At 41.5% G+C, this 17,863-nt stretch overlaps 1 protein-coding gene across 1 annotated transcript in view; it reads right to left on the reverse strand.

Annotated features, from left to right (window-relative positions):
• Nucleotides 1-2,067: 2,067 nt before the first annotated feature.
• LOC138592078 (transmembrane channel-like protein 3) overlaps nt 2,068-17,863 on the reverse strand; it is a 34,236-nt gene continuing 18,440 nt past the window's right edge. The window contains exons 13-22 of the mRNA XM_069662698.1: nt 17,496-17,759; nt 16,717-16,845; nt 16,170-16,237; nt 15,704-15,832; nt 9,845-9,955; nt 8,146-8,271; nt 7,947-8,025; nt 6,273-6,315; nt 5,906-6,179; nt 2,068-3,061 (exon numbers count right to left, since the gene is read on the reverse strand). Of these exons, the coding sequence (XP_069518799.1) occupies nt 2,068-3,061; nt 5,906-6,179; nt 6,273-6,315; nt 7,947-8,025; nt 8,146-8,271; nt 9,845-9,955; nt 15,704-15,832; nt 16,170-16,237; nt 16,717-16,845; nt 17,496-17,759 (2,217 nt within the window). The remainder of the gene's footprint in view (nt 3,062-5,905; nt 6,180-6,272; nt 6,316-7,946; nt 8,026-8,145; nt 8,272-9,844; nt 9,956-15,703; nt 15,833-16,169; nt 16,238-16,716; nt 16,846-17,495; nt 17,760-17,863) is intronic.

A 17,863-nucleotide genomic window follows, 5' to 3' on the forward strand; every position in this document is an offset into this window, starting at 1 on the left:
TTAATTTGACGAAATACGGGGGAAATTGTTAGCAGATGTGTGAAATCATCCAGAAAAAAAACCTCAACTTCCGGATGTCTTTCAAAAGATCCTTACTCTCAAACTGGAGCGTTTATGAAAATGTGCAATGTGATGCATTAACACTTTCCGTATATTTCTATGAAGATTAAGCGATTTAATCGAGCATTGCATCATTGGCTTGTATACAGTAACATATTTTATCGAGCGATAGGCTGCCGCATTTTATTTTATTTTGAAGGCAAAAGCGCGACTATGTCCTGTAATCTGTTTGGCTTCACTCATCTGTGGCTGGAGCGCTCGCTTGTTGCAGCAAAGAAAGCTGGGAATTGTAGTGGTCCCTTCATTACAGTGTACAGTCAGGGCTTTCATATAATAGCTGTGTAGGCACAAAACGGGGCCTGACTTCCCACGCAAAAGTTGTGATCTATAAAAACAAACTTAACGGGAAAATGTGCGCACCGTAAGCACCGTAAGTCTGATTCATGTGTACGTAGCCCAGATTTTTGAGGCAGGGCAAATTGTCAATGTTGATGGTAACTTTTACACAGAGCTCTCATAATTTAACTTTAATAATAATGAATACTTCAATATTGGTAAGGAAATATAGTGTGTGTTTGTATGTAGGGGGGTCTGGGGGGTCTCCCCAGGAAATTTGGAGTGTCAAAACCTTTATTTCCTGTATTTTTGGTTTATTTTACGCCCCGGTTTGTGATGGAAGTGTCTTTATTTGTAAATGAAAACAAATAATATAACGTCTGGTACTACTGGTATAATGTTGTCAATCAAATGAAAGAGGGAGACAGCTTTACCTCTTCACTTAAGCTGCTATCTCTCTGCCTCCTGACAGAATAATCAAGATTTGACCATAATAGGGGGATTCACTTTATATTTTATTTCATGTTTGCCAAATTTTATTATATGTTTTGCCGAAATGCAGTTGCGTGAGACTTTTTTTTCATGGTGAGTCATAGTGAGTTTTAACAGGCAATGACTATGAAATAAATAACATTTAAACGCAGTGTACACTGACGGACTGCTGGAAAGAGCCAGAGCGAGGGGGAGGGAGGGCACATATCGGTACATATAAAAACAGACGTGCGGAAATAAGAGGAAAACTAGTCATGATGATGAAGCTTGATGTAGCTCTCAGGTTTATCAATAAAGTGTGTGAACTAAACTGCAGCCTGGAGTCCCTATTAACAGAGACAAACGGAGTGACAGTGTCAGACAATGTCCGCGTTTAATAATCGCCACAGTCACGGAACACATACGAGTCTGTTCAGTCTTAAAAGCTCGGTTTTCTCTACTGCTCTCATCTCAGAGCACGCCATGTCTACTTTTCCCTAACTCACTTATGAGAGACGGCAGTTGGGTCCGGATCCGGACCGCGGTCCGCCGTTTGGGGACCGCTGGCCTACTGTATTTTAAAGCCTCTCACACATTTAATTTAGCTAAATATCAAATGTTAATGACGGATCCAAGCTGTAATAAAGATGTATACCAGCAATGTTGTGTGTACTTGTACCTAGCCTATAGTGAGCCATATCCCCGAAAGTCACTTTTTCTGTAAAGATATAGGCTAAGTACTCAGTTCTTAAATTAAAGTAATATTTCATCAACACTGCCGCCGGAGCACAGGACAGGGATGGGCTGTACTGTAACTAATTGATGAAATTATGATAAACACTAGATTCTAGATAACACTGTGCAGGCGCACAGAGCACTCCGGAGACTCTGCGGTGTCTGCTTCAAACACACTACGTACAAACACTTTTAGTAAGAATTCTACGCACTGTTTTATAAATGAGACCCCACATCGGAGAAATGTGAGATGATTCACTCTTTTATTGTGATTTCATGGGAAGCAAGGGTAACTATGTATTCTCAATAGTTGTTGTCAAACTAATAGTGTCAGTGTTGTTAGATTATATTTTATATATTCTCAGAGCTGTTTCAAAATGACACGATACCACACACACTGGAGAGAGAACGCACATTTAGAATTATTTATTTTCTGTGCAGTCTATGATACTTTAAAACATAATTTCATACATTGGAGCAGACCAGGTCATTTGACTCATCTACATTTAGATCAAAGCTGGTTTTGGACTTCTTTTTGGCTGACTTTCCTTGCCTGGCATCAGACTTGAGACAGCGCTCTTTGTTGTGAATTACCTGTATGTACTGGTCAGTGCTGCTGTTCTGCTGGTCACTGCTGGAGGCCAGGGAGGCAGAGTCAGACTCAGTCAGAGGGGTATCCAGCTTTTGTCTTGTCTTGGGCTTTACATAAGACTCCATGTGCCTTGTCCTCTCTGGGGACTGATAGTGTCTTCCCGGGGAATGGATGTGACACCTGGTTCGCACAAGCAAAGAGTCTGCTCCTTTCATATTGGCCTTGGAGCAGGAGTGTGACTCTAAATCTCCCCAATCCATTTCTTCTTCACAATCCTCCTCCTCTTCCTGTGCTTCATATCTTCCTCGAGCAATGTGGCTGTCTTTAGCCATGGATAAGTGGCCCTCCACACGGTCACCAATGTAGAAGTGCGCTTGATGGCGGAGGTCAGAGAGGGAACGGGGTCGATGAGCCTTCCCCAACGACATCCTTCTCCTGCCTTTTCCCTCTTCCTCCTCTTCCTCTTCACTCATATGCTGCTCTGATGGGTGGGACCGCTGAGGATGTGGTTGGTGGTGAGCGCTGCGGGGTGCATAGCGTTTGATGTTGCGTGGGTACAGCTCCAGGATCTCTGCAGACTCCTCCATGAGGTAATGCCGTGGGATCCGAGTAGCTGAGCGGAGCAGCTTCTTCCTGGGCTCGTGCTCGTTGACAATCACATATCGGGTGGTATGGCCGCGCCGTCCTCCATAACTGTGTGCAGTGATGATCCTGGCAGCTTCCACAGGATGTATGGAGCGTTTGGTCTTCCTGTACAGGGGGTCAGAGTGGATGTTGTCAGAATAGCAAGCTGGGCGATTATACGCCATGTGATGGTAGGACTTCGATCTGCAGGTACTGCTAGGGCTACCAAGAAGTGGTGGAGGCCTGTTATGGAAAAGGACAACACATAAGAAATATATAGTAATACTTCTGTCATGATTGCATACTGTTTTAAAAAGCACTTCTCTGCATTACCACATTGACAAACACGAAGGGGACATCATGTTCACTCTGATTGATCATTAAACCAGTTTCAAAGCAGGTATGAGAGCATCGATATACTGTATCTGTCAACCAATATTATTTGATCAGTATGGGGCTATCTCAGATTTATCTGTATCAGCATACATGTTTTCAGCTATGGCTAATCTGAACATGTTTTGGTAGGAAAAATGCTTGAGCTGATTTAAAAAATGGTGCCATCACATAGTTTGTCCTGAAGCGTGGGCTCCAACTGTCTGCAAAACTCCTTCAAAACACAGCACTGTCACCTGGGGCAGTGCCTTCAATCCAGCTCCACACATAGTTTTGTCTTTTCACTTTTTGGATAAGATTGAAAAGAAAAAAAGTAAGCTTAACCTCAACCTAGCCTTAGACCCGAGATAAAACCTACAGGAGAGCTCACGACCAATGAAAACCTCTAACATCAACTTCCATTTTCTATTCTGGCTTTACTGACATTCACTCACAGTGTTGGTCCATGTAACTCTACTGCTGGCATGACTGCAATATGATTAGGCTTCCTGCAGACTTCTATCTGACAGTTCATCAATTGACAAATTGACCATCATAACTTTATACAAGGAAATATGCAAACAGTGCTGAAATGTATAGTATTATACTGTGTGTTGTATTGTTCTATCAATGCAGCAGGCCTGTAGATTAATAGTTAAGCCCAATTCTTTATCTTTTTTTTATATGACTAAACTGTGACCGTTCAGCAAAAACTGAGTAACAGATTTGATCGGTTCGGTTTAGGTACCGGATGTACCTTGTTAGGAACCTGTCTACTATCACATGCAGCACACCCAGTTAGCAGGGAATGTTCCCATAACATCGGCAAACATTACCTACAAGTTCTAATTATGTTTGAAAGAAAATGTTTTAATCCTATATTCAAAGAACGTTTTAAGGATGTTTATTATTTCAAATAAAGTTCTTGTAATGATAAAACTTAAACTAAGACATAATAACCAACATTTTAACTGAAACATTCTTAGTACTTTTCAGGATGTTCGTACGGCCTGAATTATCAGAACGTGATCTATAAAACGTTCCTGAAATGTGATTTGTTAACAACATTCTCACTGCCACTTTCTGAATATGTTTTCAGACAACGTTCTCATACTATTAAAAGTAACATTCTGGGAACCAAATAAAAACTTCCCGCTCAAAGCATTACCAGAACATCGCACGTAACATTCTCAGAACATTCTTAGAACCAAAAATATCCAGCTGGGCAGCTGAGCCGCTGAGCAGCCAGTGATCGGCACTAGAAATTGTTGACATTGTGCTATAATATCCCAGAAATTATAATATACAGACAATATATATAATATTACAGAATTAAGTCTTTTTTTCTTTTAAGAAAGCGGCTCTCTGATCAGCTTTGCGTTTTCATATTAGTGCAAATTTAGTTCACAAGCCACATAGTGGATGGTGGATCTTAGTGGGCAGTGATATAATATCTGGTTTTTGGACAAAATCGGTCTTACACATGCAAAAATACTGTTCTGGTCCTATAAAGCCAAATGTCCAGCAGGTTCAAATTTGTGCTTGTTCATGCCAAAAAACATGGTTATAGCTTTAAACATATTTATAAGTTAAGAGCTTCCTGCAGAAAATAGATTTTGGCAGAATGGAAAAGACACTGAGGCAGCATCAAAAAACCCAGGTTAATGCTAAAGCTAGAACACATTTGTGCTGAACGATTGTAAAATGAAACCTGTTATTTTCACTGCAGCTACAATTTTAACAGTCTTATTGAGCAGTGAGAGTAATTGTTTAAATTTAAGTGTTTATTTTATAGCTAATGCTGCAGTTCAAAGTGGGCTTAAGTGCAAAATTAGCAGAAGCACTTACTTTCTCTGTGTGAAAATCTGATGTTTTCACTTCACAGAAGATGAAGAAAGACATTAAAACACGAGTAATATGAGTAAAACAGAAGACTCTAACAGGCTGACGAAGGAGCTTAGTTAAGCGCTGAACTGAAACTGAACTGCTGTCTGTTATTCCAAAATGTCCCCGTTGTGGGATCAATAAAGGTTAATCTTATCTTATCTTTGGTGCTGAACTGAAAAAAAGGAACGGGAATTATGGTGTGATAGTTCTCAGTGAAATTCAAATAGTGGTTTTGCATGAAATGGGCATCACTACAACACAAATAAATATGCAGCTTGTTATGTCCGTGAAGCTATCATTAGCTCCACCAGTTACGAGAGTTTGTAAATGTATCCATGTGCAACTGGATCATGTAAGATATGTCAGCATCACTTTTTAGAATGATTGTATCACGACCAGAAGAATGGAAGAAATTCAGTTTTAATTAACTCTATTAACTATTTTAGAGGTAAATGGGGGGAATAAAGAGTTGTTGTTTTTTAATACCAACTGACTTGAGGTAAAAGAAAAGTATGAAGGCTATTGTCCAATCCATTTGAAAAACCAACTGCAGAACTGTCTTTGTGATCATGATTAATTATGTAGAGCTGAATGCTGGCCTGGAGTTGTGATCGCCAGTTAAATCACAATTGCATTATCAGAAACATTGACAATAGGAAAGATGCCCGAGCACAAATACTAAAACAAACCTATACCTCTCTTTGATGCAAATTGGCATCATTGGCTTTCTTAGGGATCAATTCTATAATACATTTATAATCCATAAAAATGCACCACATCCACCACTAAACCTGTTAAGCCAAACCAATATATCAGTGTGTGTGAGACCTGTTCGGTATGTGCTCCGTCCTGTGTTTGGGCAGTGCAGACACTGATGGATTTCTGACAGATCCAGCCAAAGTTCCTCTGTTCAAGTCCACTCTGGACGCTGACTGGGTGATGGTGCGAATGCTGTTTCCACGACGAACAGGAGACTGAAAGCTTGTGACGCTGCCGTTGCGTCGAGGAGACGGAGTGCGAATGGAGGCCTCCTGGCTTGTGATATCACTCTCCTGCTGATCTGCCTTTTTGTCTGCTGCTGCCTCTGGAGCCTGCAGTCTCGCTAAGGTTAGGTTAAATGTCACAGGGTGAGGGTCATGACACAATAAGAAATAATCAAACACACACAGGAGACCTGAAAAAACACCGCAGATACCTGCAGCCATCTGGAAGACTTTCTTCTTGTCCTCAGTGCGCTCCTAAAGAGACAAGAGGAAAACTCTCTGTTCACACTTTGACCAATAGATCTCATTGTCTGTAATGTTCAGTTTAGGGCTGCATCTAATGATTGTTATCAATACTTGAATTTGGCTTAAAAAAGTGGTTTAAAATGGGAATTTGGTTTTCAGAATTGCAGATTGTAACATTGTCAAATTCATTTGATCACTTACACCTACCAAGTAATGCTCTAAGATACAACCCATGTAATCACCTCATCCCTCAAGGTCTCATACATACGCAGAAGAACCCTGAAGTGACGCAGAGTGAAACGTTACTTTCAACTAAGTTGAATATAAACCCATTGCAGCAACATTAGATGCTTAGAGTAACTGCTCAGGCATGTGGAAAATTAATTAGTATAAAGACTTGAATAGTCCTTATAAGGTCAATGGATGTGTCGGATGGAGGTCTTTGACCAAAGAGATCTGTCAACAATATTCATTGTGCATGAAACAGACACTACCTTAAAATGGACTGTACTTATATAGCGCTTTTCTAGTCTTTGCAACCACTCAAAGCTGCTTTTACACCACATGTCACATTCACCCACTCACACACACATTCACACACTGATGCAGAGGCTGCTGCGTAAAGTGCCCAACTGTCAATCAGTTATCACATTCATACCAATTTGAGCAATTTGGGGCTCAGTGTCTTGCCCAAGGACACTTCAACATGTAGCCTGAGGGAGCTGAGGATCGAACTTCCGACCAATTGAAAGACGACTGACTCTAACACTGAGCCACAGCCGCCCAGCCATTGGACACTGGACAGTGGATTAATATCTATGGGCACGATCGTCTGTGCCACAGGTAGTTATGTTTGAGGATAATAATAAATCTACCTTTTAAGTTGCGTGCGTGTGTGTGTGTGTGTGTGTGTGTGTGTGTGTGTGTGTGTGTTTCTGCGTGTATTAGAGAGCACACGCATCAGAATGAGCGTTAGCTTGTTGTCGGTCTCCGGCTGTTTTTCTAAAAATGATATTTAATTCTCATCGGTTTATGGTTAATGACCGTTAACGGGTCGGTTATCAGTCAGAAAATAAATTCTAAATTAGCATCCCTATTGGTAAGATAGTACTACATATACATACGTATGCAAATTCACAATGCACGTTCACTCTGTTTGTTACACACACTGCAATGCAGAGCCACACTCCTACTTCTCTCTTAAATATCAGAGTTTTTTAAAGGAACAGAGGGCTGCGAGACAACAAGCCTTTTCGGAAGAGGCCTGTGTTCTGATGCCAGAAGTTGAGGAAATGTTCACCGCTCCCTCTTCCATGCCTGCTCCACATCAGGGAGACCAACACCAAGCTCTTCATCATGCGCAGCTCACTCTGATGCATGCTGTCTCTAATACAATTTTTGAAGATTTATCATATCCCCAAACATAACTACTAAACTTCCAACAATAAACTACAAAATACACTGTCAACTTTGCCATACTTTCTGCTTACTTAAATACAATTCAACAGCTTCGCCAGTAATACTGTTAAATGCAATTGCGTGATGATTGAGAAGCATTTTTTTATTCAGTTCTATGAAATTTTCAAGCTAACAATATATATCTGTTGATCCACTCAGATAATGATTCATCAGAAACTCACAGTCTGCAGCTGCATCCTCAGCTGGTTGTTGGTGAATTTGAGGGATCTGGCAATGGCCTGGAGATAGTATATCAGCATGCTGAAACATACAGGGACAAAAGTTAAGATGGCATGTTGATATGAGCATGTGTGTGTGTGTGTGTGTGTGTGTGTGTGTGTGTGTGTGTGTGTGTGTGTGCGTGTGTGCACACAGTCTTACAACAGCAACAGCAGCGCTGGCAGCACTACGACAGGGCTGGTGATGTAACTCGTCACTTTACTGAACCACAGGGGAAAGTCATTGGCCACTGTTTCCGAGATGATGTCATAAATCTTCTCTTGTCCACTAAAACACACATTTGGTAGAAAACAATATCTATGAGTACAGGCAGCAGCTCCTCCTACAGACAGGTACCATAGACTGTGTAATACCGTAATTAGCGCGTTGACCGCGGGAAGACCCGCTTATAGATGCCGATTGTCTCTTTTCCCATTGCCAGTGAGTATACTCCTTCCGGTCTCTTTTCTGCTGCGTCACCGTCAGATGTCATAAAAGCGCCCGAAACAGGGTTAGTAAACAGTGAAGATGTTACGGTGGTTAGGTCTTTATCTATTACTCATTCAGTCTGTTTATCAAACTCAGAGCAGACAAATTTGGAACAATGTTCGAGCACTGCTAGGAAGGAGACAGGTGGAATTTGTAGCTGAGATGACAAGAGGTCGCAGAAGTTACCGACGGAGCATAGCATCGCGTCAGAAAGGGGGCGGAGATTAGCATGTCGACACAGGTTTTGTGTTACCATCAACACCGATCGGAGCCTACTGCAGAGTCATTGTACCCAGGTCTGAATGCAGATTGTAACCTTTACCGTTAAGCAAAAAAGCCGGGTGTTAGCGGGTGTGGGAAAGGGACAAAAGAGAGAGGTAGCCATTGTGACGTTACCCATTGGTTTGTGCACCATCCATTTTCAAAGCATTCAGTTTTGCACTTTTTGCCTGTGCCATATTTTCAAGCTACAAAGGTTTGCAAATATATCAGCATGAGCTAGTGCTAGGTTGGTTCACAGGGGGAATTAATTAATACAGCCAGCTAAAAAACAGGCTTTAAAATGTTCTTCATAACACCTTAGAGTGTGTTAAACAAGACAATTTTTGGGTTGCCACCGTAGGGACTTGTCAATCACAGATGGCCCCGCCCTAAATCTAACCTTGCTTTATCTTCTATTTGACTTTGATTGTGACCATAAAATTAATGAACATCATGATGTATTGTAGAAAACTTTTCTTCTTCTCTTTTAAGACCAGGAAGACGCGTCCTTTTCTTAAACATAGTCTATGGCACTGTGTCCTGAGTGAGAAACATCCCCTTCAAACTGTGGTCCAACACACAGCACACATTCATAACAAACAGTTGTGTGCTGCTCTCATGAACAAATGCAGTTTTCAAGATTGAATGCCTGTTGTAAATCTTTAAGGACAATGAAGACACTGAGGACGGACGACCTTACCTTACAAGTCAACAATTCTGTTAAACCTTGATACAACCTTGTTTTAGTAAGAGATTCATTCAGAGATTTTAAATAATACAGCAAATCTTTTTGGATTTGGAATAGGCACCGTTCGTCATTCAATCGTGAGTTTTACGATATAACAATATGGGTTACATATAGGGTCGATGGACAGGGTTAAAAGAGAGAAGAAAAAATAGAGAGAAAACATTTTAACATTTTACCAAGATGAGTAACTGTCTTATTGTAAAATGATGAGTTTTAAGTCGTAATAACGTGAAAACATTCAAATGAATCATGTTATAATGTGATCCTGATCCTTTGTTTTTACTGGCTGACAGCAACACGCTTCTGAGGCTTTTGACAAAAAGACATGACATATTTTTGACAGTAAGTCAACTGTGAGTTTACCTAAATGGTCCACAGTGTTGTGACGGTCTGTATCTCACGATAGCAAAGATGGTGGGCAGCATACACAGAAACAGCATGAACAGCAGCATAGCCAGGTAGAAATTGTTTGATCTAAAGAAAAACACACATTTAATGCTCTGTTTAGTGCAACCAGCGGAGCAATTCATCAACATGCAGCAGAGATTCTAGTTATGGCTTTTTCCATTTATCCCTTTCATCTACATTCATCTACATGAGATAGGCTGTGGTTTTTGTGAGAAAAAGTATTTGCTTATATTTACATATTCCGGTACCAAAGCATGCCTGAAACCCTGAATTCCAGCGTGCATAAGGACACAAGTTACATTGGTACTGTAATCATGCTAATGAAGTTCTATTTAGATCTACTGAAGCATTAGATTCAATTCTAAATCAAAACGGGAATAAGATCAACTTTCAAAAAACCAAACAACCCTGGTGAAACTTTGAAGACACTGTTCCTGAAAGCCTCTGCAGTCTATCCATTCAGTATTCATTTAACCTCCTGTTGAAGATCAGCTGGGATGTTGGCACTGAGAGGAGACCATGCACACAGAGTACCCCTTTTCATTTTGTAATACCGCAATATATACCGGTACCGCAAAAAGTAATACAAATACTGTGATATAAATGTTCTTTTTCTGAATTTAAAATACATTTGAACTGAGTTCTAGGCTGTCCAAGATGTTGAGGAATTTTGTGGCTTTGAAATCAGATAAATTATTTACGTGGATATTGAAATCATCATTTACAAGTATACTATCGTAGTTAGTGATAATGAGTGACATAAGTTCTGAAAACTCTAAGAGAAAACCTGTCCATAGATTAGGAGGGCGATACACTGTAAGTATGAGTACCACTGGCTCAGCCTTTAAAGTAAATGCAATGTACTCAAATGTAGAGAAATCACCAAAGCTTACCCTAGTGCAACTGAATTTGTCTGAGAAAATGGTGGCAATTCCACCCCCTCTTTTATTCTGCCTAATAGAATGAAAGAAACTGTAGTTGGGTGGACAGGTTTCAACAAGGACAGCAGCACCATCAGAGCTGAGCCATGTCTCTACAAGAAATAGGAAATCTAAGTGCTTATCTGAGATCAAATCATTTATTGCAAAGGACTTTGTGGTGAGTGATCCTACATTAAGTAGGGCCATTTTAGTGGTGGATAGAATTTTCTATATCTACAGATTTCTGGGATTTTTCTGTCTGTGTAATCTTGTCCTATGCTGTGATCTCTGACTAGCAATTGGGATTACGGGCATTGAAGGCATCTGAGCACAAGGGGGAGCTAGTGAGTTTATGCCTGAATGGGATGATGGCGGGGGTTCAGGTGTGTGTTATGTAAATAGTCAATCACGTGGGAAGGACAGTGCTGCATGCTGTAAGTTGGCCGCCAGCATGCGACAGCCCAACCTGCTATGACTTCTTCTGCACTGATTCAGGGAATGACCAACAGTTTATTTGCTGTAAGCACTTTGTAGTTAGTTTTATTATTTATTCTGATTACCCTATAAATACGCTTTAGTGTTTTTAGTTACATTTGCAATTGCTGCAGCCACTCCTCACTGTATGCTTGCAGCAGCCTGAGCAGTCCCTTTTAATGCCACTCTGTGGCTTGGTGCTGTGGGAAGGGGCAGTTGCATTTCGACAGCTAGATAATCCATCCAATTTGGTAAACATTTTCTCGCGTGCATTATTATTATATTGCCTCATCTAAATTGGTTGCCTTTCTCTTTTCATTAGGCTGAAAGCGGAAATGTTCCTCAAAGTTATTTCTGGTTTTGCCACCAGAGCAGCAACCTTTTTTCTCTCTTAAACAACAAAGGTTGAAACTCCGGAGCACTGGCACTGGCACAACACGTTGTCGCTGGGGAACATTTAAATATACATGAGAGTGTAAAACACGACGGGGCTAGCTTTGTGAAAAAAGGAAAATAATGGCTGATGCTGTGGCTTGCCATCTGCTTCCTTTTTTCTTGTCAGTAGCCCTGTATTGCAATACTGTGGTTATCCAAACAAAACACCTCCCCCCACTGCTGTATTTTTACAGTTAGAAAACAAAGATTTACACAGAAATGTACTATCATGTTATGAAAAAAAGATATGAAGCCATTCTCTCATTTCAGTTCCTGCGTTTCTTCTTTCAGGCCAGTAACACCAGACTACTTCAGTTACACTAAACATAGTCATTATTATCACCAACAAAATATATGAATGCTTAACACATTCAAGTGTCTTAGTACTCCATTACTATGAGTAGGGGATAAAGCTACGTGTCAATATCAATCTCTCTCTCCTCCACACAACTGCGTTTAATTCCCCCCATGAAACTGTCTCTCTGCTGTATCGGGACCTGTCTGTGTGTGGGGCTGCTTGGATTTCCCAGCACAGCTGGGAGTGACTGATAAGGACCAAAAGAGACAGTGACAGCCTCACAAAATAAATCAAGAGTGGGCTGAGGGCCTGTGCGTATTTGAGCATGTACGGGAAGATGCATGTACGGTAGTGTAGAACTAAGCACTGATTAGTCTCCATCCACAGCTCAAAAATGAAAAGGACTCAGTGAAATAGCTTGTTTCATCTTTATCAAGAAGAGGGTCACACACATCAGCACAGCAGGGCTCAGTGTGTCCTTTTGTCCTGTGTGTGTGTGTGTGTGTGTGTGTGTGTGTGTGTGTGTGTGTGTGTGTGTGTGCTATCTTAAGGACGCAGAAAGCGACTGCGCCATAGACCAACAAAAACCTGGTTTAAAGTCTAAAGTGTATGGCGCATTATGGGCATACATCGGCAAGTTCACATCAGCCAGCGTGCATCAGAATAAGGGCGCATGATGCAGAGCTTGGTGTCAGTCTCGGGCTGAGTTTTTGGCCCATGCGTGGCTCGAGCAGGAATCTCCCTGAGGTGAAACAGGCGTGTGTGGAGACAGTGGTGAGCTTGTCCACGACTTCTGGCATCACCAGACTGCCACCAAACTGAAAGCAGTGTCATGATGTTTGGAGACAAGGGAAACAAAAGCTCGCCGTCTCACAGTCCTCTGTCCCTTAAACAACTTCCTCTGTGTGTATAACAAGCAGAGGAAGGTGGGTTTTGAATTTGCGAATGTATGCCAGTCTTACTAACGTATCCTTTAAACAGCAGAGACATAGACTTTAGACCAGGTTTTTGTTGGTCTATGGTGCAGGCGCTTTCTGTGTCCTCAAGATAGCAACGTGCCACAAGTTTGTCTGACCACACCTCATTTTAAGACCAACATGCTCATGGGCTCTAACATGGGCGCAGGATCACTTGCTATTATCCTCTCTCATCTGGAAATGGCAGGGGCCACTGAGAGAATCATGTTTTTTGATTTCTCCAGTGCCTTCAACGCCATACAGCCTCAGCTTCTGAGGGACAAGCTGGTGCATTCGGGAGTGGATCACCTCCTCACGGCCTGGATTCTAGACTACCTCACCAACCGTCCGCAGTATGCGAGGGCTCCGAGGTGCCAGTCCGACACTATTGTCTGCAGTACAGGGGCCCCCAGCCAACGGTTCAGGCTCCGTTCCTGTTCACCCTCTACACTGCAGACTACTCCCACAACGACAACTCTGTCATTGTTGGCCTTATAACCCAAGGGGACGACAGGGAGTACAGAGAACTGACCCAGACAATTCAGACGCACTCTATAGGAAGGGACAAAGTATCTGCTCAGGAGACTCAGGTCTTTTGGAGTGGAGGGGTCACTTCTAAAGTCCTTCTTTGACTCTGTGGTGGCATCAGCCATCTTCTTTGAAGTAGACTGGGGCAGCCAGAAACTCTGCTGCTGACAGGAAGAGACTAAACAAACTGGTGAAGAAGGCCAGCTCTGTCCTGGGTTGCCCTCTTGACCCTGTGGAGGTAGTGGCTGACAGGAGAATGATTACCAAGCTTTCGTCTCTGATGGACAACACTTCCCACCCCTTGCATGAGACCATAACACCACTGGGAAGCTCGTTCAGTGACAGGCTCCTTCACCCGCGGTGTCTCATGGCGAGATACCACAGGTCTTTTCTTCCTGCCCTGGTCAGACTCTATTATCAACAGTCACACCAAAACGGACACAATGTGCAATAGCACTCCTGTTAAGAGTATCTACTTAATCTACATGTGCAATACTTATTTTTATTTATTTATTTTATTAATGTGCAATATTACTGTCTTACTTCTCAACATGTGCAATACGTCTCTTATATTATTACATAAGGAGGTCCATCTGTTCATTCATTTATGCTGTACACTAGCTGACTTAGCTTTTCATTCGGCCTGTTGCATATTATCTTATTAGCTCTATACATATTTTTTAGGATACACTTGTTTACTTACTTATTTTTATATGCCCTTTATTGTAATGTTGCACTATCCACTTTGCTGCTGTAACACTGTAAATGTCCCCGTTGTGGGACGAATAAAGGATTACCTTATCTTACTATTACTTTATATCACTTGGCCACAGTGCTATGCTATCACTGCTGTTGACATGAAAAGTGACCAGAGGGTCGGTGTCTGTTCATCTTGTCTCTTCGTGCCCTTATAAATATAAATAATCTCTAAGACTTTATTCATACTAAATGTTATTTTTTGTAATCGAGTTGTTTTTAAAATGAAATGCTCTTAAATAGATCATGTCTCATTATTGTTATAAAAATGAAAATGACAGGTAATAATACATTATGGCAGAATATTTACAACCCTGTCCTTCAGCATGACAGACAGCATGAAGTAGTGAGGTAGTAAATTAACTGAGAGGCTCATTTTCTCATTCACAGCATCCATTACCTTTATCATCGACTCCCCTCTGACTGTCTAGATGTTTCTTTGTAGGAATATAACATGAGATCATCAAAATAAAACTAAAAAATATTTCCCACAATACTGGGGTCCTTTTTTGGCACCATTAAAGGGGCTGTATGTAAGATTTTACACATATTCATCAATCAAATATCATGTTTTATTGTAATTGTGTGAAGGGATAGTAGAGGAACTGATAAATTGGGACCTTCCCTAACTTCCTCCATCGGCCCTAACAACCTGTGGGCTGATTTTTATGTAAAGCACTCGGGATGGTTTTTCCCGGGAAAGAAGAGGATGTGACGTATCTGCGCGTTCGCGAGTATCTCTGCTGAGAGCTCATTCTACGCCACTACAGTCAACAGTGTGCAACACGAAACAACCCAAGTTGTGAAATGTAAATGGATAATGCCAACAAACGACCGGCACCCACAACAACACCAACACAAACTATATACAAGAATAAAAACATAAAACAGTTGAAGCCCGTCTGACCAAACAGGAATGTGATCGACGTCAGGGGGAAAACTAGAGTCACCATCAGCAGGGCATGCCAATCATGGAGACCTTCGATTGCTTTTGGGGATCAAAACAGACCATAGACACAAAACCTGCATGCAGCGTTCTCTCACCGGGTGCAGCGTTTTTTTTCTCACAATCCATTGCAATGCATGATGGTATATAGTGAATTCTTTGTGGCCATCAGTTTTACATTCCTTTTCACAATGCATTGAAGGATACTTAGGATACTCAACGATATACGGTAAAATAATTATCACGATATTCACACCACACTATGAAACGGCCGCCTCACTATAAGGTGGGCTGGAACGCAGCCTTAGACTTCTATTTAATGAGACTTCAGGTTGATGCACCATTAAGACCTGAGGCTGCGGCTGATAGACTGCTTGGTACTCTTTGCTATGACTGATAATCAAATTAGATCAACAAAACAGATACAAAGCCACAAATGTGCATGCATGTGTGTGTGTGTGTGTGTGTGTGTGTGTGTGTGTGTGTGTGTGTGTATCAGACCTGGAGGCTCGGAACACTTGCTGATGGGGAACATTGCATGTGAGGACAGCCCAGCTCCTGAGGTACATCAGACCAATCAGCTTCAATACATTGAAGGCAGGAAGACAGGGAGAGAAAAAAGCTCCCATCCTGGAGGAGTGAGAGAGAGAGAAGTCAGTAACACACACACACCCACACACACATGGGTCACTGCCCATAAAGTAGACATTACATCCTGTGACCCATGGGTTCAATTCATTATTTTCATTGCTGCAAGGAGACATTTCTGAAATGAGTTGAGGAAATACAGTGAAGCCAGCCACAAGGGTAATGGAGAGATTATAGAGGGCCACAGTCTTTAAACAGGGTCATGGAGACTAGTCAGCAGCAACCAGACTATTAACTTTGATTTAGAGCCTCTATTACAGGCCAAGGTGATACGGTGGAAGGAGAAATACATTCTGTCAGTAATTTCAGACAAACTTACCAGATCATTCCTTGGTTATAAATGAGATGCAAAACATTTTCTGCTATTTTGAATTCTCCATATTCAGGCTGAGGAAAAAGGAAAGGAGAAAAAAATATGAAATGTGATGTTATGTTGCGTTTTCTATCAATACTCTTGTGATATTATCCATTCAGGCAAGTCTCCCCTCCATTAAAAATATGTTTCCCTCAAAGAAACTTGTCTTGAATGAGACTTACTGTGCAAAGTGTGACAGTAGAAAGCTGTTTTCACATTTATCTCCCAACTCAAATCTAAGTTTCACAAAAAGGAAGGCTATAAGCAAGTGCTCTCCTTGACTTTTATTGTCTCTGAAAACAGTCAGTCATATTTGTGTAACTTTAAATTCAAGAGAATGTAATCCATGCTTTTATTTACAGCTGGTTAGATCACTTTAATGTTGTTTCCTCTGGTCTCTAAAAAACCTCACACACAACTTCAACTCATTCAGCTTGCTGCAGGCTTATATCCGCTCCCCTGCGCAGTACCTGTTCAAAGTACTGATTTTACAATTCTGTGTACAACTTACAAACTTGCTCTCTAAATCCCAGCAGCAGCAGTCACTCAGGTAGCGAACAACCAAGCCCCTGATGAAGTCAATGAGCAGGATGCTGGCCACTGTGAAGATCATGTCAATGATGGACAGCTTCAGCATCTCCTAGGGACACAAGAGGCCGTCAGGTCTGCCTGAATAATTTTAATTACGACATCCATATATTTTTTTGCCAATCATCGACATGTCTAAGTCTCACCAATAAATGACCTTTTGGTTTTATGTTTAATGTAATTAAACTACTGAAACAGCATTATGTTCATGAGGAGACACATTCAGAAGTAACTGTGACTCTGATCAGCTTTTTGAGACTATTCATGACAACACATCCTCTAAGTCAGCAGGGAAGCAAATATATACAGCAGCTTATTAGGAGGGGCTCATATATACATTTATCGGATATGGCGAAATCTTGAGGCCGTAGTAATTATGAGAGCAGCAGAGGAGGTCAAGTTATCTACCATAGAGAGTGCGAAACAAGGTGGAGGTTGGATGACTCAAACAAACCGGGAGACCAGAGTTTTGCTCCTAACCAAAACTTCTGTGACTCACAGAAGTAATATAATTAACCAATTTGGGGTTTTTCTGAGACAGCACAAAGAGGTCACATGTATTTGAAATGTATAAATGTAACCTTTTTCAGAACAGCCATTCGAATTCGTGTAACTTTTTCCAACATTGTTAACAGACCTACTTCAAAACCTACGAGAAAAATGCATGTCAATATAAAGTGCATAGCTATTAGACAAGAGAACCTGGCCAACATAAGTCTCCCAGCATTGGTCCTGCTGAGAGCGGGTGTTTTTCTCATAGACAGCTGACTGGTTGGAGACAGCCCCTACGTTGCTCCTGGCACTGTTAGTAATGTCCAACACTGTAGCAACGGTTGCAATGGTGCTGTTATGATGATCCAAGACAGAGAGCTCCGAAACCAAGGTGGAGAGGCTGTCTACCTCAGGCTGGGAGATGGTGGCCAGGAAAGAGCTGGAGTCAGACAAGTTGCCTAAAATCACTGGGACCTGGAAAACAAATACATGAGACTCCATCACCAGCTACATGCTATGCCAGTCTTATTTTGGCAGCTGATTATTTAACAGCTACTTTGTGATGTGAGATGAGAAGA

Source organism: Semicossyphus pulcher, unplaced genomic scaffold, assembly GCF_022749685.1.
Source record: "Semicossyphus pulcher isolate SPU_LCO1_2020_fin unplaced genomic scaffold, fSemPul1.0.p SCAF_1, whole genome shotgun sequence".
Classification (NCBI taxonomy): Eukaryota; Metazoa; Chordata; class Actinopteri; order Labriformes; family Labridae; genus Semicossyphus; species Semicossyphus pulcher.